This window comes from Mytilus galloprovincialis, chromosome 1 (assembly GCF_965363235.1).
Source record: "Mytilus galloprovincialis chromosome 1, xbMytGall1.hap1.1, whole genome shotgun sequence".
NCBI lineage: Eukaryota > Metazoa > Mollusca > Bivalvia > Mytilida > Mytilidae > Mytilus > Mytilus galloprovincialis.
The window spans coordinates 96,606,400-96,634,052 of record NC_134838.1 but is presented as its reverse complement, the minus strand read 5'-3'; the positions used below and the strand labels follow the sequence as shown (position 1 = coordinate 96,634,052).

At 32.1% G+C, this 27,653-nt stretch overlaps 1 protein-coding gene across 1 annotated transcript in view; it reads left to right on the top strand.

Moving 5' to 3' along the window:
* LOC143046052 (ectopic P granules protein 5 homolog) overlaps positions 1-22,611 on the top strand; it is a 53,612-nt gene extending 31,001 nt beyond the window's left edge. Inside the window, exons 28-45 of the mRNA XM_076219024.1 lie at positions 117-288; positions 603-693; positions 1,233-1,310; positions 2,413-2,555; positions 3,733-3,901; positions 4,187-4,381; positions 5,597-5,728; positions 8,167-8,248; positions 8,952-9,073; positions 10,777-10,969; positions 12,373-12,543; positions 12,879-13,228; positions 14,584-14,741; positions 15,264-15,463; positions 15,951-16,193; positions 16,676-16,895; positions 19,368-19,574; positions 20,717-22,611. Coding sequence (XP_076075139.1) covers positions 117-288; positions 603-693; positions 1,233-1,310; positions 2,413-2,555; positions 3,733-3,901; positions 4,187-4,381; positions 5,597-5,728; positions 8,167-8,248; positions 8,952-9,073; positions 10,777-10,969; positions 12,373-12,543; positions 12,879-13,228; positions 14,584-14,741; positions 15,264-15,463; positions 15,951-16,193; positions 16,676-16,895; positions 19,368-19,574; positions 20,717-21,023 — 3,233 coding nt within the window. The 3' untranslated portion in view covers positions 21,024-22,611. The remainder of the gene's footprint in view (positions 1-116; positions 289-602; positions 694-1,232; positions 1,311-2,412; positions 2,556-3,732; positions 3,902-4,186; positions 4,382-5,596; positions 5,729-8,166; positions 8,249-8,951; positions 9,074-10,776; positions 10,970-12,372; positions 12,544-12,878; positions 13,229-14,583; positions 14,742-15,263; positions 15,464-15,950; positions 16,194-16,675; positions 16,896-19,367; positions 19,575-20,716) is intronic.
* Positions 22,612-27,653: the final 5,042 nt, after the last annotated feature.

The window sequence follows — 27,653 nt, the reverse complement described above, 5'->3', positions numbered from 1 at the left end:
GACAAGTTCTGATTTTATCTGTATTTCCTTTTTTCATAGTTTATGAATATTTATTTATATACAATGCATATTTATATCTTTCTCATATTTTATTTATTTTAACTATGTTATTGTAGGAGCAGAAGGTATTCTATCTGCATTGAAAATGGCAGAATTACCATCAGAATTACCTCCCCTACAGCCAGTCAAACCACCAGTTCCAGATATCAGCACCACTGTTTTAGAGGACAAAGCTACCATTCTACATGTACTCAAATCTGATCTGAATGTCATTAAGGAATATGCAAAGTAATTATCACAGCTTAAAAAGATAGTTGCCTTAACCTGTTGGTTCTTGTGTCACTGTTTATTAAAATGAATAAGAAACAGTATTAGTAGAGATCCTACATTGATTTTCCCTGCATTTTTATATCAAATCAAAAACACACTTTTCCCCTTTTACTGCTAAATGATGTAGCGGTGCCTCTCATAATGGGTTTGTTCAAGTAAGGATAATTTATGACTGAATATTTAAATCTTTTATATCTCTGTTTAAATACAGACAGCATATTACTGTCTATATTGTTTAGATAGCATATTACTGTCTATATTGTTTGTTTCAGATCGTTTCACAGTCGATGTAACCACCAAGTTGCTATAGATGATGACTTTTGTACTTTGTTACCCAAATTACATTACAATAACCAAAAACAGGTATGTTATTCTCAAATAAATAAGTAGGAGGGCATATAATGGCTACTTTTCCTCCACAGATTATAGTCATCAGAAATAAATGGTATGATGATGGGTAAGCAGAAGACAAGATTATTAGGAATATCCATTTTTGTGTTATTGTAAATACTAGTCTAGATGGTAGCTACTATTCAAGCGTTATATCTCCTGAACAAAGTAAAATCAGCATTAAGAATAATTTTGTATGCTTACTTAGATTCTTTTTACATAAATGCATTTGTCTTTACAAATTAGGTTAAAACTTGACAGAAAATAAGAGTAGGAAAGACAAGTTCATATTCAAAAACAAATGTTCTCAAGGATATAAAATATATACCAGTGATGCAAAGGTCTATTTCCTAGTGTATACACATGTTTTTGGATACTGGGATAAATTTTAAAAAGAGATTTCAGCTGATTGTATTGTTTGACCAAGCTTTTATATTTCAACCATTAATCTAATTTGTCAGTTGATGTATTTTAGTTAAAAAATAAAATCTCAAGTTCTTATTTCATTTCAGGTGAAAGTGACGACAGAATGTAAAAGTCATATAAACCCACTACACAAGTGTTCAAATCCAGCTGTCATTAATGTTAACGTAAGTCTATGAGGAATGTCAATTTAATTGTCGTTTGATACTGCAAATGTTACTCTAAATGTATTAATGTTTACTGGTTTCTATGCCCTGTACATCCCAAAAATGGTTTCCGTTCTCTAACTTGAGTTTGCCCCTATCAAATGTTATGAAACTTACATATAATGCTTATTACCACAAAACACAGATCCAAGTTGAATTTTGGTGGCGTCACTTTAACTGTTCTAGAGTTATGCCCCTTTATAAATGGATAAATTGCAAAATTTTTAGTGTCCCGTTCTGTGACTTAGGTTTGCCTAACCAAATGTTATGAAACTTATACACAGTGCTTATTATCACAAAAAAAGAACAAGTTTGAATTTTGGTAGCCTCACTCTAACCATTCTAGAGTTATGCCTCTTTGTGCACAATGCTTATTAGCATAAAACACAGATTGAGTTTGATTTTGGTGGTGTCGCTTAATCCTTTCTAGAGTTATGCCCCTTTATCAATGAAAAAAATGCAATTTTAAGTTACCATTCTTGAACTTCAGTTTGCCTCAGCCAAATGTTATGAAACTTATACACAATGCTTATTACCACAAAACACAGATGAGGTTTAAATTTTGGTGGCGTCACTTTAACCCTTCTAGAGTTATTCCCTTTATAAATGGAAAAATTGCAAAATTTTTAGTTTCCGTTCTGTAAATTAAGTTTGCCCCAACCATACATTATGAAACCTATACACAATACTTATTACCACAAAACTCAGATCAAGTATAAATTTAGGTAGTGTCCCTTTATCATTCTTGAGTTATGTCCCCATATAAAGTTGTATGCAAGCTGGGGCATCATCTGTGTCCATGGGGACACATTCTCCATTTATTTTTTATCTGATACATTATAAAAGATAATTGATATGTGGGATCTTTGCACTGAAATAACACTATTCATTAAACTGTCAATCCCTGTTTTGTTTCAATGCTGGATAAATGTGTCTACATGTTGACAGTTTTTTTTGGTTTGTTGAATTAGAGCCATGACATCAAAATAAAATCATGAAGAGAAATAAGTGGGAATGGATCTTATGAGATATTTAAAGATATATTGACATTTATTCTCAATAGATCAGAGAAAAAGCCAGAGACGAGAATGTTCAACGCCAAATAGATGAGAACCGCGCAGAATATAAACAGTTGTTGATAGAAGGACAAAACCCACCTCCTGTTAATATTTGTGTTGCTGTTGTCCACATGGAAAATGCACTAACGTAAGACTTTTATACTTGCATAAATTCTCCTGGAGAATTCTTTCAAATACATATTTTCATATTCTACTGATTAAGAATTATATGACAATAATTCATACTTAATACATAAAGAATTAATTCAAGTTAGTATCACTCAATACTTTCAAGATGTCTTATGTTTTAGTAATTCTTTAAGTTCCTATTTTTATCTGATTCTGGACAATATCTGGTATTGTTTCGACAAAATTTGCAATTTTTATACGACCGCAAAAATTTTGGCATCGTATAATGCTATCATGTTGTCTGCGTTGTCGTCTGCAGTGTCGTTGTCCGAAGACACATTTAGTGTCCAGACAATAACTTTAGTTTTAGTAAATGCATCTTTATAAATTTTTACAAGAAGGTTCAATACCACTAAAGGAAGGTTGGGATTAATTTTGGGGTTTATGGTCCCAATAGTTTAGGAATTAGGGTCCAAAAAGGGGGCCCAAAATAAGCATTTTTGTAGTTTTCAAACAATAACTTATGTTCCAGTGTATGATTCTTTCTGAAATTATACCACAAGTTTTATACCATGAAGGGATGGTTAGTTTTGACTTTGGGGGGTTATGACTCAAAATGTTTTGGAATTAGGGGGAAAAAAAGGGGAAAACTAGGTTTTATCTGGTCAATGGACATTTAAGACAATTTAAAAGCAGTGAAAGGGAGGTAATTCAAAAACATTTAACATACAATGTTGGGTATGATTGGATTTACCTCCCTGACACTACTTGTAAATTATTTATAAATAAATGTCAGGTTTTGGCCTAATTGCAAAATAAAACGGGGTGGGGTGGTGTGGGTGGGGGAAGGGGGGGAGTAGTAGTTTTCACTTTTATTTTTTTCCAAATTTTTCAAATTCCAAATTTTTGAAAAGTTTGAAGAAGAAAACTTTAATTGCACAATATTGTGAAATAGATTTGTAAGATCTTGACATTTATTTTGTGCCAGAAACCCATATTATGTCAAAAATTTGATCAGAATCCAAATTCAGAGCTGTATCAAGCCTGAATGATGTGTCCATACTTACTCCAACTGTTCAGGGTTCAACCTCTGCGTTCATATAAAGCTGCACCCTGCAGAGCACCTGGTTAATTTAGCTCAAAAATATCATTTCAGCATTTCACTCTTTAAACTTTGCGGTAATTTTTGGTTTCAGTATGCTAGTAAAGCTGTTTAGATCTTCAACCGATGATATGAAAGTCTCTAGATTGAACGATACTGTCTGTACCCTGTTTTTCCAGTTAGCTGAGTCTATAAACGATGATATACAATTCTACCCACCAGCACGACAGTTCTACTCATCTTGTATAGATTTACTAGGAATGGTAGGCATAAATGATATTTCATTTAACTATGGACATTCATATTATTTTCAATCTGTTTGTAATTTATTATCTGTGGCCACTGAGCTTAGAAAGATATTTTTGATGACTAGCAGACATTCATTATGTGACTTGACTTCAGTATATTTTAATATAAGAAAAATATACATTTTGTACCAGCAACATTTTTGATTGCAGGTTATGCTCTTGTTTTCTGTAGTTATCCATGAATAAACAAGATGTTAGGTTCTCTTTTGTTGAATGATCACAATGTTTCTTATCTTTCAGGAGTTTATGCAAAAAGATCCTTCTCAGACAGAGAATATTCTTCAATTTTCTTTGGACTCTCCACGCCTTGCTGGTCTCATATCACCACATTTTATTCCTCTGAATAGTCCGAGGATCTATGTGACAATGTATGAAAAACTAGTACAGATTCTCAAGAGAGATAATCCTGATCTTGTATTTGTTCTTCTAACCAAGGTAAACTTGTTATTGTAGTGATGATTTTTACAAATTTGAATAAAGATAAGAAAGAAAAAACTGCCTTTTTGGGGAAAGACAGTTCAAGCTGTCAATCCCCTATGTGGTTGACCAGAGTGACATCCCTTCAGGTCATTCATTTTGTTTTTATAGTGTGGAAAACCCCCAGTGAATCTTACTGAGATTGATGAGAAGGAGACACACAAATGAATAGATTGACTTTAAACACTTTTTTACACATTTCCTTTCTGTTTCTCGCGAAATTATCGTATCCTAAACTCTCCTTTAAACTATTTACGTTTCTTTTACAATTCGGAAAAACAGTATGACGAGATATTCTAAATATATCCAACCTACATTATATTTTATAGTGACATCATTGTTGGAATGCCACACTACGCAGAAGCAGGGATATTGTTCACTGGTTATTTAAATCATTCTCAGAGTTTGTGCACTAATTAAAAATTGGTATTTGTTTAATTTAAACATAATTATGTTTGCTGTAGATGATTCAAACATCAACATGCAATACTTTAATTTGTAGGTCAATAACTTTCAAAGTAAACAAAGGCGGTGGGGATACATGAGATTGGGGAGAGAAACAATTCTTTTCATTTTTCTGTAAAATTCTGTTTTGAGAATCTTCCTCCAATTCAGGAGCACCTGATCAATTGATGAGTAATTATCCACTAAAATAAAAGTTAATGTATCTGAACACTTAAAATGTGACATTTAGTATATGATAAGTAGTCTTCCATTAAAACTAAATTTTGTGTACCAACATAATCATTGTATTGGTAAAACAAAAAAACAAAAAATGTTGCATTTTGTAGTTTAAACCTATTTATTCATGAAATTTACAAATATTTCAAAATGTAGGATCTGGAAACAAGATTCACACAGTTTACATCAATCATATTGTTTTTCATTAGTACCTGTATCCCTGTGATGAGAGTTGTAACTGGGAACTTTTATACTGTGTATCTTTTAAGAATTTATTGTTAAACAGTCAATAAACTGATAAAAAAAGTTTTATATATGTAACTGCTTTTAGTAATAACAAACTTTATTGAAGTTGAAAAAGGTTCCAATGTGCTTTTACTAGGCAATAACATACACTATGGAAATCCTTTCAGTACAGTCTACATAAAATTGAATATGTCAAGTTGTCAACACTGAATGGTTATAATGTCTATTATTAATATCTATTTTTAGTTTGACATACCATTATGGCTGTCGACCATCAATCCAGCTCAGATTGAGATGAAACGACTGATAGATGTCTTGGGTATAGCCCTGTACAGCTGTGGTATAGATCCAGACAAACCTCACAGCTTGGTCTTTGCAGTAAGTTTTCATCATGAAAAAAGTTCTTTTGGTTTTAAACAAAAGCAAATAACAAAATGAAAAAGAAAGGATATGGTGTACCGGTACATGTATTAATTCATTTTAAATTCTAATTTGTAAACTCAAACGAACATAAAATATTTATCAAATTACAACAAACTCTTACATGGGAGATGCCACTTGCAGAGACAAGCCCACATTTTATTATAAATATGAGTATAATATTGTGGAAAGTTTCTGTAAATACACAGGTAATAAGCAGCTTGTACATGTACTGGTTTCCCCATACTAGTGGTCTACAAATCTGAAAATAAATAATATATTTAATGATATTATTTATTTGGCAAAATGCTACTGTACACTTTGACTGTAATGGCTCGAATGACTTAAAACCACCTGAGTTCACTCATGCATGAACTCAATATCCCAATCAAACCAACCTTTCTGTAATTAACCCAACACTAGTCAACTGTAAACAAACAACATTTTTACATGTTCGATTTTTGTACAACTCTGATAAATACATACATAAAATCAATACATACACATGAAATAAACAAAATCATGGGTATTGTCTTTTAATTGTTCTTCCTCATCACAGTGGACATTGTGCAAAACATTCTCACCACTAGGCATGTATAAGGTAGCTCCTAGCACCAGTTGAGACCAAGATTTTGCTAGATGTCAATCACACTATGACTGTACTGGAAAAAAACAGTTATGGGGATATATAAAAAATGTTAATTTAAAAATTAATTATAATAAAAAATGTATAAAGGGGATATTAATTAGTGCTCAGGACTGTGTTCATTAGACGTTCGCGGTACCGCTATGTATGTATTGTAACGTCACGCTACTTATGACGTTGAGATTTATGTGCAATTAGAGTTTAGAATCATTACAAGTAGAAACAGCTAGTATTTCTTATTGTGCCTAACAAGTCTGATAATACCACTCTAAGATATTGGTGCCGAAGGACCAAGATGAGTTCCAAACTACGTTCCATACGTGCAGGACACAGAAGTGTTATTTCCCGACTTTTGAAGAAGTTTGAGGACATCCGAGATGACGGAGATGAGCCCGTGAACACTGAAGAGTTAACTAAAATTGTGAACAATCTGTTGAAGAAACAAGAGACACTACAAAAACTAAATGAGGACATTCTAGAAAAAACTGATGCCAAGGAGAAAATCAAAAGTTGGATTCAACCGTTCCGTAAAACATAGACTGTTTAAGTGTAAATAGTTAAAGTTTTATTTCATTTGAGAGACAATAGTTATTTCATTTTAAGAATTTTTCTTTATTTATTGCTTAAATTATCATTCGCGGGCCCCCAGGATGTTCAGGACTGTGTTCATTAGACGTTCGAGGTACCGCTATGTATGTATTGTAACGTCACGCTACTTATGACGTTGAGATTTATGTGCAATTAGAGTTTAGAATCATTACAAGTAGAAACAGCTAGTATTTCTTATTGTGCCTAACAAGTCTGATAATACCACTCTAAGATAATTAGTGTTTGATCTTTTATAAGGGCCTAGCTGATTAATCAGAGTGAAGGCCTATAGTTATCAGCTTGTGCATTTGTCCTCAAATTATTTCTGCTTTTTAACTTTTAAAGGGTCACTAGCTGTCAAATTCATGGTCACCGATTTGACTCAAATTCTCATATTTGATTTATAACAATGTAAAACATTTATCCAAACTATCAAAAGTCTAAAATAAACAGTTTACAGAGCATGGGGTAGATAATATATAGGTTCGTTTCGTGTGTATTTTAGTCCAGACGCCATCTAATTACTTATCGATTTGACCTCAGATGACCATATAAGCGATGTAAACATAAATAAAGATATGAATAGATTAAACCAACACGTGCAATTTGATTTTTATAGGTCTGCTTGATTTTATTTTATAGATTAAAAATAGATGTTTCTCATTGTTTTTAACCCTACAAGAATGATTTTATGTGCATCAAATTAGTAATCAAATGATTTAACGTAGTTTCACTTTCATTGTTGACATTCTTTTTCTTTAAATAACCAGTACACGTACAATGCATGCGTTGTCAATCTCTAGCTAGGGGTTAAATTGAAGTTCACATGAATACGGATTTAAAGAGGTCGACTCATTCACTTGCAAGTGAATTACTAAATATCAATGTTTCTTAGCGTAATTTGACAAAATTGAACCTTTTTGGCTGCAAAAAACGAATTGTTATTTCACTATTTCACTTTCATTATTGATTGAACAGAAAAAAATCAAACTTTAGATTTTTTATATATCTCGTAGCTAGTGCCCCTTTAATCTGTTTGAAATTCAGTGATCTTATCTTATATTACTATAATAGTGTAACAGAAGAAAATATGCCTTAATTTTGCTAAATGAGAATAAATATGTAATGAAATAATCAGTTAATAATTATGATTTTATTTCAGCTATATTGTAGTCACTTGAAGTCTTTGTTGAACTTCCATTTTCCATGTAATCTGAATGATGTCCTGGGCCTCGTACTAAAAGGTCAGTAATAAATAATTGTCATTAAAGGTGTACCCACAAAGATATACATAAACATTTATATTATAATACTTTTCCTTCAGTATCAAAAAGTATTTCAGTCTGCATTTGCCTGCTGGTTTTATTTAGTGAAGGTTAAGCTTGTGTAGATTTATTTTCATTTTACTATGAATATATATATATATATATATATATATATATATATATATATATATATATATATATATATATATATATATTATCAGTATAGATGGTTTGTAATGTTTTATATCTATTTAGAAAATTAGTGTATAATGAATAAGACTTTTTTAAAAGACTTATCTGATAACTTTCATCACAGACTTGTGTATAACATAACACATTTGTTGGTAGTGGTGTATTTAGAAATAGGCCAATATTGCCTTACCTCCCTTCACTACTTCCTCATTTTTTTCAACATTTATTTTTAGTTCTAGTATTCATCATGAAATTTCACTAATTGTTTTAAGATTCTATAGGTTACACACTTCATTATTTATGTGGTAGTTATGATTATAAAAGAAATCTACTTAAGTTAACACTATGAACAAAGATATGCTTATATCTAAGTAAAAGAAAACTCAAGCATGTAGTTAAAATGTATTTCAAATGTTTTGAATGTTAATTTGATGATAGTGACTAGTTATCTGTACAAGGATCTCAAACGCAATTACTCTACTTATACCAGGTTCTGTTGACCAGGCATTACACGAGAACTGTTGGCAGATCCTGAACAAATGTATATTTGAAGTAAATGTAGAAGAAGGAAGTAATGAAACACAGAAAATGACAGTATTGTCCATTGATCAGGTTAGTAAAAGTCATAAATCCATTTATTAGTTAAGTTAAATTCAGTGATCCATTGATTAGGCTATTTAAAATTAATTTCTCCAATGATCGAATATGTTATTTCATTGATCCATCGATCAAGTAAGTTGAATTTATTGATGCATGGATATATGATTTCGTGGTTTGGCAAAGTCTTTTCATTGACTTCATACAACAAATTTGACAGTTAAGAATCAAATATCACAGCATGTTACTGATTCTAGGTCAAGGTTTTCTTTCTTTTTTTTAAAATTCTTTAAGAAAACAATTCAGATATAAATGCAAATACTTAATAATTGTTTAGAATGTAAAAAGGAATTAAACACGAACATATCAAAACACATCAAGACAAATATTTCACTATAATTGTAAACAAACAAAATCATTAGTGTCATTAGTGAGTTACTATAAGTACACTTACTAGTTCAATAATTTATCTTAAGTGTAATGGGTAAAACATCATTATACAGTCGACTCTCGTTATGTCGAAGTCAGCCGGACCAGAGAAATATTTCGAGATACACGTAGTTCGACTCAAACGAACACCGGAAGTTCGACAATCTAAGAGACACAACTCTTGCTTAGCTTGGTAAAGCTAAAATAAATCCGGGTGAATATGGCAAGGGGATCGATATTCTAGTATCAGATCGATGTATTTGTATGTCACAGTCTTTTATTATTATAATGACATTATTTTTACTTATTCAATTGTTTCAATTAAAAAAAAATCCTATGGCTTTTCCAAGAGTGTAAATTCCAATCGATAGTTTCGTTATTCAGGTCAGTTATAGCTGACAAAATTGTTTATTCTCGGATACAAAAGATTTAAGAAAATTTTGATTTCTATTCATTTTGTTTTATCTCACTCTTTCTTTTCAAAAGAAAATATAACAAGATCAAAGACGCCGTTTGAGTAGTTTCTAGGTGATCATCAACGGAAGCCATAATCCTCACTTTATACACACCCAAACTCATTAGTGGAAATCACAAATTAATTGTTTTGTAAACATTTTAAATACTTTTTCATGAACATTAACAATGTATCACTAATTATTTATCAAAATTCTATAAAAGATAATCTTAGGTAAACACTCATGGAAATAGCATGTCATAAATCAATACTGTGGTCAATGACCGGAAATTTAATTACACGTGTATTGTCAGATTAACTATTCAATCCATTTAAATCCCGGAGGTCATGTTTTGACATATGTTTATTAGTTCGAGATAAAAAATGAATTTTGAATGCTTTTGTTAACCTTGGGACCGTAGATTTAGTTCGACTCAACCGAAATTTCGACTCATCCAATTTCGACTCATCCAATTTCGACTCATCCAATTTCGACTCATCAGGAGTCGAATTACATACTTTTGTATGGAATAAAGCTCGGGACCACGTGAAAACTTCGACTCATCCGAAATTTCGAGTCAACCGAGTTCGAGACAACGAGAGTTAACTGTATCTGGTATCATATGTTGAAATGTGATGCCAACATTAATTGCATAATCTTTAAAAAAAAAAAAAAAAAAAAAAAAAAAAAGATTTGATTTTACATTGTAATGACTTGCACTCTTTAGAAAAATATAATAAAAATCTTAATGAGACATTTTTATTTAAGTCAATTGTTTACCTACTCATTTGATGTCTGTAGTTCATCTTATGAGAATCAAGCTTATTATTTCAGATTAGAACAGTGTTGCACCAGCTAGGAGACTTTTTCCTACAGAGTCGTCTATTAGTGGCAGATAATAGTGCATTTGGTCTGTATCCCTGTTTAGCTCGGTATATTGATGAGATCAGGAACCTGATACGTGATCTCCTACTCTGTCTGATGCATAAGATACTTCCTAACATGTCAGACATGAATCCAATCAGTGGTAGGTCTAATTTATTTAATTTATTCTAATATCAGACTCTGTCTAAAAAGGTCACCATCTTGAATGGAGAAGGGATGGAAAAGTTTGTATAAGTCCAAAATGGATCTTTATTTTAATTTTTGTGTTATTTTCTTTAATCATGATTGAATTGAAAGTTAGTTGTTAACTATTTGCTAGAACATTTTTAACAATTATAAGATTAAATAAAAATAAAATGTGGTATGATTGATGTAAATTTTGTCGAGCCTGCAACTTTTGTTGCAGAAAGCTCGACATAGGGATAGTGATCCGGCGGCTACGGCGGCGGCGTTAGCTCACTTCTTAAAAGCTTTATATTTTAGAAGGTGGAAGACCTGGATGCTTCATACTTTGTATATAGATGCTTCATGTTACGAAGTTTCCGTCAGTCACATGTCCAATGTCCTTGACCTCATTTTCATGGTTCAGTGACCACTTGAAAAAAAAGTTCAAATTTTTTGTAATGTTGAATTCTCTCTTATTATAAGTAATAGGATAACTATATTTGTTATGTGCGTACCTTGCAAGGTCCTCGTGTCTGTCAGACAGTTTTCACTTGACCTCGACCTCATTTCATGGATCAGTGAACAAGGTTAAGTTTTGGTGGTCAAGTCCATATCTCAGATACTATAAGCAATAGGGCTAGTATATTCGGTGTATGGAAGGACTGTAAGGTGTACATGTCCAACTGTCAGGTGTCATCTGACCTTGACCTCATTTTCATGGTTCAGTGGTTATAATTAAATTTTTGTGTTTTGGTCTGTTTTTCTCATACCATATGCAATAGGTCTACTATATTTGTTGTATGGAATGATTGTTAAGTGTACATGTCTAGCGGGCAGATGTCATGTGACCTTGACCTCATTTTCATGGTTCAGTGGTCAAAGTTAAGTTTTTGAGTTTTGGTCTTTTTATCTAATGCTATATGCCATAGGTCAACTATATTTGGTGTATGGAAATATTTTATGATCTTTATGTCAGTCGAGCAGGTTTTATTTAACCGTGACCTCATTTTCACGGTTCATTGCACAGTGTTAAGTTTTTGTGTTTTGGTCTATTTTTCTTAAACTATAAGTAATGTGTCAACTATATATGTTGTATAGAAGCATTGTTAGCTGTACCTGTCTGCCTGGCATGGTTCATCTGACCTGGACCTCTTTTTCAAGGTTCATTGGTCTTTGTTTAGTTATCTTGGTTAATGTTAAGTTTATGTGACAGTTGTAATAAAGCTTAGCTTTATACTTAGGACTATCAACATAATATCAATGATTAGTATAGAAGGCGAGACATTTCAGCGTGTGCACTCTTGTTTAAATTAATGTTTAATATTTTAAAATCAAATCATATACTGTAATATTAAGGGTGCATATAATGTTTTATTTTAGCTCTAGATACGGTTTGGCAGACTATTGTACATACCTATGCTCCATGGATACAGACAATACAGAATGAAAAAACACAACTGTTACCATGGATACAGTCAGATGTAGAGTCAGGAACAAAAATGGTAGAATCTGCTGTGACAGTCTTTGAACAAGTTTTTACCTGTTTTGCAGGTAAGAAAAGGATTAATAAAATAAATTTGTGTTTTCTTCAGATATATTTCAGATATATTTACACAGTGTCAACCAGATGTCTTTTCTATCATTTTTGTGATTGTTCACTACCTTTTCTTAGGTTTACTTACTGACTGCTGTGTATACAAATGGTATTTAAGGCATGTTCATGGATTCAGGGGTTAATCAAATCAAATTAATATTAATACCCTTCCAAAAATATGGTAAAGTATGCAAATCTTCAAAACCTGTAATTCAGAAATCTACAGGCTAATCATTTTCTCAACAGCTATAGTTTATAAGTACATGTACTATATTCTTTTGTTTGTTTGTAGATTTGATCCCTCCATATCAACCAAACACCTTAGGAAAGGTCTGGATGTATTATGCTGGAGTTTTATGTCATAAACTTTCACCACCACATATCATTAATGTATATACATCTGTCCTGAGCCAGTTACCATGGAAACACTTAAAACCAGACAATTATGTCTTACAATCAATGATTCAATTCAAAGAGTTGAAATGTAATGAAGGATTTGACTTATTGGCACATATAGTATGTGAATTAGACTGGGCCGAGATATTACAAGTATACCAACAAGTCTTCCAAGATGAAAGTTTAGCTTTGTCTTCCACACTCATACTGCTTGTACAGTGTTTTGGTGAACAGAAACATATTGAGGTATTTATCCTAGACAACTAATACATGTACCTGTAACATTACTTCCTTGGTATAAAAATAGAAGATGTGGTATTATTGCCAATGAACCAGCTATTCAACTATCTTAGCTAAGGACACAACATATGAGGTGGATGGATTAAAGGCAACTGTACGGCATTCAACAATAAAAAAATACACTATATAGTCGGCTATAAAAGGCTGCAATGCGAAAATATAAAACAAATAAATTCAGTATTATGACTTAAACATATTTTTTTAGGTTTGAGCAATGTTTTTTTCAAGTTGTAGAGGAATATCAGAAGAACATGTTTAGAAATACATTGTAGTAACCAAGGACCATACAATTTTCATCACCATGCCTACATTTTATACATGAATCTATAATACTAAAATTACGAGGTCCATTTTGTCAGCCGTCATCACGTAAAAACGACGAATCAAAGAATTCAACTTTATATACATGTATAACTAATATAGTACAAAGGTGTAGATTAAAAATTACACCACTCCAGGCCCTTTTGTTTTCCACGTAATTAATATTGCCAATAATTAAGAAGTTCCGGGTCGAGTCCGATACCGATACCAATAGTATATTCACCTGTTACCGATTACCTTATCTGTACGTTCCACATCTGACAGGCGCACCACCAAACGGTGTATTCAGGATTAATATGCTATATAGTATTACACGGGTCATAATAACAGGGTAGACACTACTTAATTTTCAAATTGTTACCTATTGTGGTATTTTGATCAGTTAGACTTTCTAAGATAACAATACGAATACTAAAAATCTGGACTAAAATAAGGCGTATAGGTACAGTTTTCAATTTGTTAGCGGACATGACGTAAAACAGCAATTCAAAGAATTCAATATTTATAACTAATATAGGACAATGCTGTTGTTTAAAAAATACTCCATTCCAGGACCTTTTGTTTTCCAAATAATTAATATTATCAATAATTGATAAGTTCCAGTTCGACGGGTTCAAACAGAAAGATTTATGATTTGAAAGCAGAGAAAACTGTGTATCTTATAATCAGCATGACTTTATCAGATGACAATACTAATACTAAAATAAGGCTTGCGCATAGTTATATACTTTAATTCAGTCACGGACCCGCGATATACAGGTGTGTTCTAGTGAGAGTTTAAGTTTGTGTTCCAGTCTTAATCTAATTTACTACAGGTCAGGGAGCAATTTTTATAGAATGGGATATCTTTGATATCTTTCGATAATACCATCATTTTCTGAATAATAGGATAATTCTGATATATGTGAAATTAACGTAGATTAGTCTTCATATGTAGCTACTGAATTAATTAATACAAGCATAAGATGTATTTATTTAAGATCCCTGCTTTGGAGCCGAAGATTGTGTCGGCTATTAATTATAACTGGATAAAGTTAACATCTGATAATTATCGTCATGCCTTCAACTGGTACCTACAAATGTGTGATCCTAAGTACCTCATAGCAGAAAGGTCATCTACTGTCACCTTAGGACTAAGGTAAGATAAAAAATGTAACCTTAATAAATCAGAGTAAAAAGGTCTTTTACTGTCACATTGAGACTTAGGTATGTAAAACAAATGTTCCTCCTTGATAATTCATTGTAGAAAGGTTCTCTTCTTTCACCTTTGGACTAAGACCAACAGACAAACAATTGTAAAAAAAACACAACAGAGAAAACTAAAGACTGAGCAACAAGAACCCCAAACTGGGGTGATCTCGTGTGCTTAAAAAGGTCAAATACCTTCACATGGGCACTATTTTTTGGGGGACTATTGTACAAAAAAGAAAAATCTACCTCATAGCAGACAGGTTTATGGGCAATCACCCAGACTCCGAACATTTTTAAAACATTGTCACTAATTGTTATAATACACGTAATTCAAAATTTGGTAGATTGCTGAAATTTTATGGTGCTTGATTTGGGACAGGTTAGTTGCCAAACAGTGTTCGTTCATTAATACGAAAATGCTTTAATGAAATCTTTTCAAATTTAGATACATTAATCTGTATATTTTCAGGCTATTAAAAGCTGCCTCTGATTTTAATGTCCAGTCATCCAGTAATTGGACATCAGATATGGCTATCAAAAGACAATGTTATGTCCATAGTTATGTCCAATTAATCTGCCAGTGTACATACGATAATGAAATTAGTATGGAATCTATCACAACTGTAATCTTGAACTTGATGACTGACATTGAAACAGTTGTGGCTAGTGGTATGTTCTTATAATCCTAAATCTTATTGTTTAGAAATACAGAGGTAGTTGTGGTCATGTTGATAAAAGAAGATTGGGGTATGGTCAATGAGACATTCCATAAGACAGCAACACCAATGACACAAAAAATCACAAGATTTAGAATTTAACAGATGGTATTCAACAATAGATAGTTGTACTTGTCCACACTGTTCAGTCTGTAAATATTGAGTGACTTTTTGGTTCATGAGTGTATAATCATTATAATGCTGAATAAAAGAGCAAGTTTGTATTTTGCTCTCAAAATGTATGTCATACTTTTTAACAGAATCATAGATTTTTGAAATTTAGCTGGGGTGGAGCTTTCTTGTTAATCTTACACATCTATTTTAACAAACTCCATTATTTCTTAGTTGTATTAATCTATGAGAAAGAAATGTTGTGAAGAAAATTTGAATAAAAATAGAATCAAAATTTTAACAACTGTGTTTACAATTTATTTTTACAGTTGTTGATTCAAGAATACAACAAGAGGAATGCTTAGATCTCATGAAGGAAGTATTATCATTACTTAACAACTGTAACCCTAGTAACCAATCTGTTGTTGTGACAACTATAATACAGTGGTTAGAGTCATCACCCAGTAGTATATTACTGTTACCATGTGTGAGGAGTGCCTCACGATGTCTGGCATCACACAGGCATATGGTCCAGATTATTGAGGAATGTATCCAAGCTTATTTTGTAGGAGGTAATATACTTGTAGCTATAACCATGACTTAAAAGTGCATTCATTTTTTTGGTAGTTCACCACAAAATAAGTCTATTTGCTGATTTTGATCTTTTGCCTTTTTTTATATAAAATCTGGAAGCTTTATATTTCCTAAAGGTGATTTGATAAAAATCTGTTGTTTCCTCAGCATATTATAAGATTTTCATCAGTTTTAATAGATTTAGAATTTTGAAATGAAAACAATGTTTGCTTGCTTACTGTTTACCAGTATATGAGATTCCTCTCACTAGAATCATACTGTAAATGAAAAAAATTGTATTAATCATCAAATTAGAAAGTTTCAATTCTAATCGTCTTCAACTTCGTACTTTATTTGGCCGTTTTAACTATTTTTCTTCGATCGTCACTGATGAGTCTTTTGTAGACAAAAGCCTATCTGGCATAAATACAAAATTCAATCATAGTATCTATGATAAGATTATTTACAACTTGTTTTAAAGGGCATGATAAACAAACAGGAGGTGGATGGGACCATGTTTTGGCTGCAATCCAAGTACCTGACCTTGACATTGATGATTACCTGACAGTAGCTTTGGAAGAAGGATCATACCTTTTGTTGTATGGTTACATTGTACAGAATCTACCACTATGTCAATCTTTAGAACAGATGAACGTTTTACTGGCAAGACTTCTAGATTGGACAGGCAAAGCTAAACCTAGGTACTCTTAGTCATTAGGACAGAATAACAAAGCTTATAATAATTCAGACCTACTGCTGATTTAGTAATTAACATAGAACAAATCTCAACATATGTATTACCCAAAATTTAGGTCAGAGATGGTTCTTTTTCCTGATATCATTTTATACACAAAAGTCATGTGTAAACAACAGAAATCTTTGCATGTCGTCTCCATGAAAATATGAACTTATGGGGGACACCAACTAATTGTAGGTTTTCAACAGTGTGAGGGGGGTCAAAATATAAAAGTGTAGCCAAATTTTTTTTAAGTGGACATCTATTTAAATCATTGTATTTTCTTATTTGGCCTTGTGAAATATTCTGCAGATGCATAGAAAGTTGTCATGTGATTTTACATTTTCAACCTAAACAGTGAAACAACTTTAGCTAACAATCTTGTAACTCCTCCATGAGGCCCCTGTGAAAAGTTGTCAATGAAAAATAGTTCTTTATAATTATTTTATTCTCTGAGTTTAAGACTGTAAACCTATATATATATATATATATTCATTATGAAAAAAAGATAAGTTTTGTATTTATTTTAGCTCACCTGGCCCGAAGGGCCAAGTGAGCTTTTCCCATCACTTTGCGTCCGGCGTCCATTGTCCGTCGTCCGTCGTCCGTCGTCGTCGTCCGTCGTCGTTAACTTTTACAAAAATCTTCTCCTCTGAAACTACTGGGCCAAATTAAACCAAACTTGGTCACAATCATCATTGGGGTATCTAGTTTAAAAAATGTGTGGCGTGACCCGGCCAACCAACCAAGATGGCCGCCATGGCTAAAAATAGAACATAGGGGTAAAATGCAGTTTTTGGCTTATAACTCAAAAATCAAAGCATTTAGAGCAAATCTGACATGGGGTAAAATTGTTTATCAGGTCAAGATCAATCTGCCCTGCAATTTTCAGATGAATCGGACAACCCGTTGTTGGGTTGCTGCCCCTGAATTGGTAATTTTAAGGAAATTTTGCTGTTTTTGGTTATTATCTTGAATATTATTATAGATAGAGATAAACTGTAAACAGCAATAATGTTCAGCAAAGTAAGATTTACAAATAAGTCAACATGACTGAAATTGTCAGTTGACCCCTTTAGGAGTTATTGCCCTTTATAGTCAATATTTAACCATTTTTCGTAAATCTTAGTAATCTTTTACAAAAATCTTCTTCTCTGAAACTACTGGGCCAAATTAAACCAAACTTGGCCACAATCACAATTGGGGTATCTAGTTTAAAAAATGTGTGGCGTGACCCGGCCAACCAACCAAGATGGCCGCTACAGCTAAAAATAGAACATAGGGGTAAAATTCAGTTTTTGGCTTATAACTCAAAAACCAAAGCATTTAGAGCAAATCTGACTGTAGTAAAATTGATTATCAGGTCAAGATCTATCTGCCCTGAAATTTACAGATGAATTGGACAACCTGTTGTTGGGTTGCTGCCCCTGAATTGGTAATTTTAAGGAAATTTTGCTGTTTTTGGTTATTTATCTTGAATATTATTATAGATAAAGATAAACTGTAAACAGCAATAATGTTCAGCAAAGTAAGATTTACAAATAAGTCAACATGACTGAAATGGTCAGTTGACCCCTTTAGGAGTTATTGCCCTTTATAGTCAATTTTGAACCATTTTTCGTAAATCTTAGTAATCTATTACAAAAATCTTCTCCTCTGAAACCACTGGGCCAAATTAAACCAAACTTGGCCACAATCATCATTGGGGTATCTAGTTTAAAAATGTGTGGCATGACCTGGTCAACCAACCAAGATGGCCGCCATGGCTAAAAATAGAACATAGGGGTAAAATTCAGTTTTTGGCTTATAACTCAAAAACCAAAGCATTTAGAGCAAATCTAACATGTAGTAAAATTGATTATCAGGTCAAGATCTATCTGCCCTGAAATTTTCAGATGAATCGGACGACCTTTGTTGGGTTGCTGCCCCTGAATTGGTAATTTTAAGGAAATTTTGCTGTTTTTGGTTATTATCTTGAATATTATTATAGATAGAGATAAACTGTAAACAGCAATAATGTTCAGCAAAGTAAGATTTACAAATAAGTCCACATGACTGAAATGGTCAGTTGATCCCTTTAGGAGTTATTGCCCTTTGTAGTCAATTTTGAACCATTTTTCGTAAATCTTAGTTATCTTTTACAAAAATCTTCTCCTCTGAAACTACTGGGCCAAGTTCATTATAGATAGAGATAATTGTAAGCAGCAAGAATGTTCAGTAAAGTAAGATTTACAAACACATCACCATCACCAAAACACAATTTTGTCATGAATCCATCTGCGTCCTTTGTTTAATATTCACATAGACCAAGGTGAGCGACACAGGCTCTTTAGAGCCTCTAGTTTTAAGATTCATAAATTAAAAGTTTAAATTTCAAACAAGAAGTAACAAATGTTGTTCTATAGCTGTAACTATTGTGATCTTTATTTTAACCTAGCTCTGACAATGAATGTAAACTGTTATTATGGTGGTCCATACTGGTAGATATAGTACTGAAAGAAGTCAATTTTGGTGCATCACACAAAGTGTTGATAAAGATGTTAAACACCCTTATATCCCACCTACATCAGTATGGAGAAGATAGGTTGTCGACTGGATTACTTGGAGCAATAGGACTTGGTAAAAAGTCCCCTATGTCACAACAGTAAGTACAAATGTCTGTTCCCAGTGTGGGATCCTGAACTTTTCATAAGGGAGATGGGTGCCTGCTGACTGACTGACGAACCAGTTATGCTTCAGTGATTCCCTATATAATCGACCAAATTTTCCCCACGATCCGCCTATGATTCCTGGGCCGTTGAATGTGTTCTTAAAACGCAGTAAAATCAGCCAAGAAAATTATTCAGAGGATAGTGATATGTACACTAGGATCATAAAATGCAATCAGAAAATACCATTCAGCTTAAACCAGGAAACATACATCTGGAGGATAATTCTTAGTCACCCTTTTCACTAGAAATGGACCATTGGATTTCTCATAAGGTCTAATAAGTCACACAACATTGAGAAAATGTACTGTCTTGTAAATAATGTCATTTTTGCTGGTCATTTATTTTGGGTTATTTTAAGCTTGAAGTCTTTAAGTCCCCTACCCACGAAGTCAAAAGGGACTTTAGGTTTGCACTCCGTCTGTCTGTCTATTTGTCAGTCCGGCAAATCAGTTTTTCACACTTTTTTCTTCATGCTTAAAGACATTGATTTGATATTTGGTATTTTATCATGGCAAGTTACAGTTCAAGTTTGTCCTGTTTTTCCCAATCTGATGATTGTGTGCAGAGTTATGGTCCTTGGACTTGGGAAACTCACTCAAATAATCAGTTTTCCCACATATTTTTTTGTCATTCTTGAAGATATTGATTTGATGATTGGTATACAGTTTCATCAAAACAAGTTACAGTGGAATTATGTTCTGGTCTGATGATTTTGTGCAGAGTTATGGTCCTTGGACTAAAAAAATTCACTCAAGTAATCAGGTTTTTTTTCGTCATGCTTGAAGATTTATATTTGAAAAATTGTACATATTTTTATCATGACAAGTTACAGATCAAGTTCAGGTATGACGATTTTGTGCAGAGTTATGTTACTTGGACTAAGAAAAATTCAATTAAGTAATCAGTCATCAAATCTTTTTTTCATCATGCTTGAAGATATTGACTTGATATTTATTATATAGTTTACACCATGATAAGCTATAGATCAAGTTAGAATTTTTAACCGGTAAGGGATTATGTATTGCCATGTTATACTCACAGAATGGTTGTTTATTCATTTGTTTTTATTTTTAAGGTTTAGGATAGTTTGTCGAGCCTTAGCAGCCATGCTGTCTGCACAGATATTTGGTGAATCACTTCTACGATGTCCCGGTGAACCTGTTGTATCAACTTCTTCCTCAAAGCAACAGCTAACATTCCTTCATTCATTAAAAAGCAACAGACAGTATCATCAGTTTAAATCAGATATTCAAATGTCATGTGACTTTGTTACAAGCTCAGACAAATACTTAGCTGATACAGTGGATCTCCTTGGCAGACTAAGCACTATATTTTATAGTGATAAAAAGTTCTTATCAGTGTTGCATAATTTTCATTCATAATATATATTTACCTGTACTGTTGACTAACATGTATAATTGTTAATTGGTTGTTGTTTATTTTATTTTATTACGATATTTATGATTTTTTTAAAACCCTTACAACTTTGGAAGACATTTGTTTTATAGTTTACTGTTGTCTGTCTGTCTGTCTAGGCATGTCTCGCTATAACTAAAGAATGCTGTTACAGATTCTTTTAAAAAAAAAATACACAATGTTGGGTTCCATGAAGATTAGCTAGCTGTTGATTTATCATTTTCAAATTATTTGACAAAGTATTATAAAGAAATCAACCTAATGTTATCATGGGATAGTTGTACCATTTTAGGTATTTGTTAACAACCAAAAGTGCAATAAAGAAATTAAATGGGAGAAGGGGTTCGAAATCCTAATAAAGATTATTGCTGCTTTTGTCTATATGAATATACATGTAATTTTTTTCTCAAGATTTGGCTATGTTTGGTATTCATTTCTCAGAGATCTTAAATGACAAAAAAATACCTCTCCACTATAATCCTCTTTTAATACAAAATGGATCAACAACATTTCACTCACCTTGACTCCACTTTGATCTAATTTGCAATATTTCACCATTTAATTTCATTAGAAATTTCTATACATCCTGTTATACACTTAGAAACATTATGTGCTACCTTTTTTACAACATGGTTGAATTTATTATTTTTCAAATATTTCATCTAAATTCCTGGTTTATCATTATTGATAGAGAACAAGATCACCTGTTACATACAAACATACATGTATATGACACTTAAAAATGAAGAGACTGTCAGACATCTTCTTGTTGTTACATATCTGGTACCAGTAACTTGGGTCAATAACAGTCAGTGAAAGGCAAAGCTAATTGGTTGTAAGGTGTGATATTATAGTTATATATGTTGTTCTAAACATTGTACTAGGGTACCATATAATATATCATTATTAACCTGGTGCTTTTGTAAAAAAATAAATAACATTTGTCATTGATTATGAAATATTATAATTTTGTTTATATTAAATCTTATAGATTTATATTCATTTCATTTGTGAAAAAAATACTCTTTATATAGTAAATAAAAATTACCTGGTACCTGGTACCTGGTACCCTAAATTCCATTTGGGGGAGAAATTTAATTTGTCAGCAGTTATCTATAAGGGTTAAAATATGCAATATTAGAGATTCGTGCTTCTATGAGCCTCTGGTTAATGCTTAAATTCTTATAGTAAAACAAATCATTATGGATTTGAACTGGAAGATTCATGCAGCTTTAACTGTCAAGTTGATATCTTACTCTAAAAAGTTAGATGTTCAACAAAAATATGTAAATTATTTGAAGAGAAAACCTTAAAATATCCCTGTATTCAATTTTTCACTTCCCCTCTCAGACTTTCTCCTACTTTGTGCTGGACAGTATATAAATGAAGTAAAAATACAATGTATATACAGATTCTATTGAAAACAACTTAGATGTTTATTGCATTTATATATTGTTATGCTTATTATATTTTAGAGTTTGCTGTTGGTTGTTGTAAACATATTATGTGATAATATTTATTTGTTTATTAATAAAACAATTGTTTATATCTTTATTAACTCTTATGAACAAGTTGTCTTATTTCAAAGTTTAACATGTAGTCAAGTTTTAGGGTTTAACAATTTACATAACTGATGGTTGTAAATTTGGTTAGGTCTGAGAGTGAGACAAGACACATTTATCAAGCAGCTTAAGTATATATTCCTAATGACAAGATGTGACACATATAGATTCTAACACTGCATCGAGTTTGATTCAATATATATCCTCGAGACAGTTAAATTTTCAAATTTAAAACACAAGGCTCTCTGAGTGTTTTAAATATTTAAAATTTAACTGTCAAGAGTGGATTAATATTGTATATGTATTACACAATATTTGGTGGTGGAACAATGTGTAGGCAAACTTTTTCCTTCTTTTCGAATGATCTGCAAAAAGATGTGTTCTTTCTATGTGACGTCATCAGACATGGTCACCTTTTTTCATGCCGTCACAATAGGAAATTCAGAGGAAAGCAAGAAAATTCAACTTCATAATAGGATTTCAACCAATGAAGAACTGAGATCAAGCTAACCACATGTTGTTAATTTTTTTTATACAGTGGGTGCAGAAAAAGACAAATTGACAAAGTTTTAGCGAAATGAACTTATTTATACAGGAATCAAACTGCTGTTGTCAATAGTGGAACTGCTGACTCTTCCAAAGCACCTTAGAATTACTTCAGGTTATTGGTGTGGGTCCTTAACCTACATAATTTTCTGATGTTTGCTTAAACTATTGTAGATGGTTTAAGATTTAAGATATTTATTTGTATAAAATTTAAACAATTACATTGTCATTTATAGATAACACAAATTTATGAAAAATATTTTTTTTTTAAATTGTCAATTTTCTTCTTTTTTTTTCTTTCTTTAATGCTAGGCAACATCTCTCCACACTAATTTTCAGAATAAATATCATATAGAGAGAAACTTTGTAGAAAGAATAAAATAAACAGCTGCGCCATGAGCGCATGATATGCCCGACGTCTTTTGTGAAAGTTTTATGCAATAATCATAAATAGTTTCTGAGAAAGTTTAAAGCAATTACCATATATTGTTTTTGAGACAAGGGAGGGACATGTGACCCCCCCCCCCCCACCCTGTTTTTTTTTTTAAACTAAATATCATTAAAATAAAATTTTGAATCAAAACCAAAAAGTATTCAGATCTTTAGATTAATATAACAAAGAAGTGTGTAAAGTTTTAAGCAATGATCATAAATTATTTTTGAGATACGGCGTGACATGTAAAAAAACCCTCCCCTGTTATATAAAATACTCAAGAACTCAAAAATAAAATTTTGAATCATCACCAAAAAGTGTGTAAAGTTTTAAGCAATAGTCATAAATTGTTTTTGAGATACGGCACAACATGTAAAAAAAAACCTCCCCCTTTTTTACAAAATACTCAATAACTCAAAAATGAAATTTTGTATCATCACCAAAAAGTATACAGATCTTTAGATTAATATAACAAAGACATGTGTAAAGTTTTAAGCAATAATCATAAATGGTTTTTGAGATATGGCGTGACATGTAAAAAAACCCCTCCCCCTTTTTTTACAAAATACTCAATAACTCAAAAATGAAATTTTGAATCATCACCAAAAAGTATACAGATATTAAGATTAATATAACTAAGAATTGTTTAAAGTTTTAAGCCATAATCAAGAATCATTTTTGAGATACGGTGCGACATGTGAAAAAAACACACCCCTATTTTAGTTACAAAGTAAAATCTTATTTTCACCAACAAGTATACAGTTCATTTGACCATCATAAGAAACAACCATATTAAGTTTCATGAAATTTGGATAAGTCATTCTCAAGTTACGGTGCGACATGTTTACGCCGGACAGTTAGACAGACGGACATTTGTATATCATAATACGTCCCATCAAAAATTTGACGGGCGTATAAAAAATATCAGCAGGATGAGATCTACTATTAAGTCAACATGTAAACACTGTAGAAAGCTAAATTTGTTAGCTTCACATGAACTACAAATCAGTAAAAAGTCTTACATTGTCGGGCTACTCCATATACATATATGTAGATGCTATTGCACTTGCTGGATGATATAAAAAAAAAAAATCTGATTTTATTTTTCCAAAATACTCTATGCATTGTATCAAATCGATTCAAAAATGACAGGTGAAAGATTCAAACTCCTTGGATCTTCTAGTTACCACTCTTATTAAGAGTTTTAAGAGTTTTAACTTTCTTTTTCACTATTTAAGATCATAGAGAAGATGGTTTTCTTTCGAAACAAACAATTATGCATCCTAGACCAGTAAACTTCTGGAGGAGGTGGAAAACTAAACTGCATTGAAGAGTCAATTGCAAAAATGATATTGTTTGAGGGGGGCAAGGGGTTTAACTGTTATGCTGTTATGGGGCAATTTAATTCTTTGTTATCTGTTATTCTGAAAATATATTTGCTGTTAGCTGTTATTTTCTTATTCTTTGTTAGCTGTTATTGGGCTTTTAGTTTTTATGCCCCACCTACGATAGTAGAGGGGCATTATGTTTTCTGGTCTGTCCGTCCGTCCGTCCGTCCGTCCGTCCGTCCGTCCGTCCGTCCCGCCTCAGGTTAAAGTTTTTGGTCAAGGTAGTTTTTGATGAAGTTGAAGTCCAATCGACTTCAAACTTGGTACACATGTTCCCTGTGATATGATCTTTCTAATTTTAATGCCAAATTAGAGATTTTACTCCAATTTCACGGTCCAATGAACATAGAAAATGATAGTGCTAGTGGGGCATTCGTGTACTGAGGACACATTCTTGTTTCTGTTATTGTGATAATGTATTTGCTGTTAACTGTTATTGAAAATTGGAATGTTAGCATTTTTTTTACAGCAAATTTTCGGTAGAAATTGAAGATCATTGGACATTGGAGTCTACCACTACTAATAAGTTGGTCCCGTATTAGAAGGATTCCATTAACATATACCCATCACAGAAGTGAGGTCCAGGACAATTCCAGTATATGTTAAGATTATCCTTTGTAATAAATTCCATTTTTTGGATCATGTATTTAGAATTATCTTATTTTTTTGTATGAGGATAATGTTCCTTGTTTCCCGTATCAACATATTAAATCAGAACAATTCTTAATATGACAAAAAGGAAAACATATGGCCAGGAATATCTGACAAGAATCTCAATTAAGGACTAGGTCCTTACAAACAGTTAACCTTTTATTTAATATGGTACATTGACTCAGCTCTGTGATTCTTTTCAAGCAGAACCAAACACATTGTACAATGAAAGTTCCAACCATGTACTGGGTTCCGAAGCTGCACATAGCTCATTACAAACAAAGATTTATTTTGTCTTCAAGCCATTGTTCCCCTACTAAACTATGTATTCTACTTACTAGTACACTTGGTGCAATCAAAAGCCTGATAAAAAAATTGTTCAAATTGAGCCTATGAAAATAGTGGAATAAATTACTTTTGGAGTGTCAAAAATTGGTTCGAGGTACTTGATAAATTACATGCTTATAGATAAACTCATCATAGATACCAGGACTAAATTTTGTACATACGCCAGACGCGCGTTTCGTCTACAAAAGACTCATCAGTGACGCTTGAATCCAAAAAAGTTTAAAAGGCCAAATAAAGTACGAAGTTGAAGAGCATTGAGGACCAAAATTCATAAAAGTTTTGCCAAATCCAGCTTAGGTATTCTATGCCTGAGGTAGAAACGCCTTAGTATTTCAAAAATTCTATAATTGGTGCTTTTGATTTTTCTACCCTATATACCACTTTGCCTCATAGTCTTATTAAGAAAAATTCACACACCTCATTACATGGGCATTTAAAAAAAGTCAGAATGGTCATTTTTTAGTAGCAACAAACACAAGAACTATATGTCAATTGGACCGGCTTTGATACCATAACTGCCCTTGAATTTTTACTAGATATCATTTTTTTCTCTTTGACATATTCCTCATTTCCATTCTCAATTTTATTACACACTATTTAAATTATAAGCATGTGTGAGTTTCTATAACTGTTTAAAAATAAATGCTGAAAAAAGAATTCTATAACAAATAAACAGCTACGTCATGAGCGCATGATACGCCCGTCGCCCTTTTTGAAATATTCGATAACTTCCTTATGACATATCAGATATTTATAAAAATTTAAAGAGAGCTTCAGTCAATATATATAAACAATACACCTAAGTTTCATGAGAACTGCTGAAAACATTTTTGAGTTATTGTCCGAAAACTGGAAAATACCACCTTTTTTAATGTATAGAACCCCTCAACTCAATAACATAAAATCTAAAATTAATGAAAATAGAAAGGGCGCTTACAACAATAGCTATAACTTAAAATCTAAAATTTATATAAATTGAAAGGGAGCTCATGTCAATAGATATAAACAATTCACCAAAATTCCGTGCAAATTTGTGAAAGGATTTTTGAGATATAATCAGAAAACTAAAAAAAAACAACATTTGTATTAAATAAAACCCCATTACTCAAAAACTTTAAATCTGAAATTTATAAAAAAAAAAAAAAAACGAAGGGGAGCTCACGTCAATACATATAAACATTTTTCCAAAGTTTTATGCAAATTGGTAAAAGAGTGTTGGAGTTAATGTTTGACATATTGACGACAGACGGACAACAGTATTCCATAATACGTCCCGTAAACTAGCGTATAAAAATATACTGAGTAGTAAACACATTCTAGATACATAATTTTAAGAACATGTTCATAGAAAATGGAATTCATTATAAGGCAGCAACCATTTGATTTTCTGGGGGGGGCTATGGTTTTTTTTGGAAAAAAAAGTTTGTTTCCAGTTTTTGGAGAAAAAAATAATTTGTTTTTGATTCTGAGAAAAAAAAATTGTTTGTTTCACCCTCAGCTGCCACTATATGTAATGCTAAAATTGAAAGAAAAAAATTGTTTTCAACTTGCCGCGAAAAAAATATATTGTTTTTCGCCGCAGGCGAAAAAAAAAGTTTGTACAGAAAAAAAAACCATAGCCCCCCCAGAAAATCAAATGGTTGCTGCCTAAAGGATTATACCCGTAAT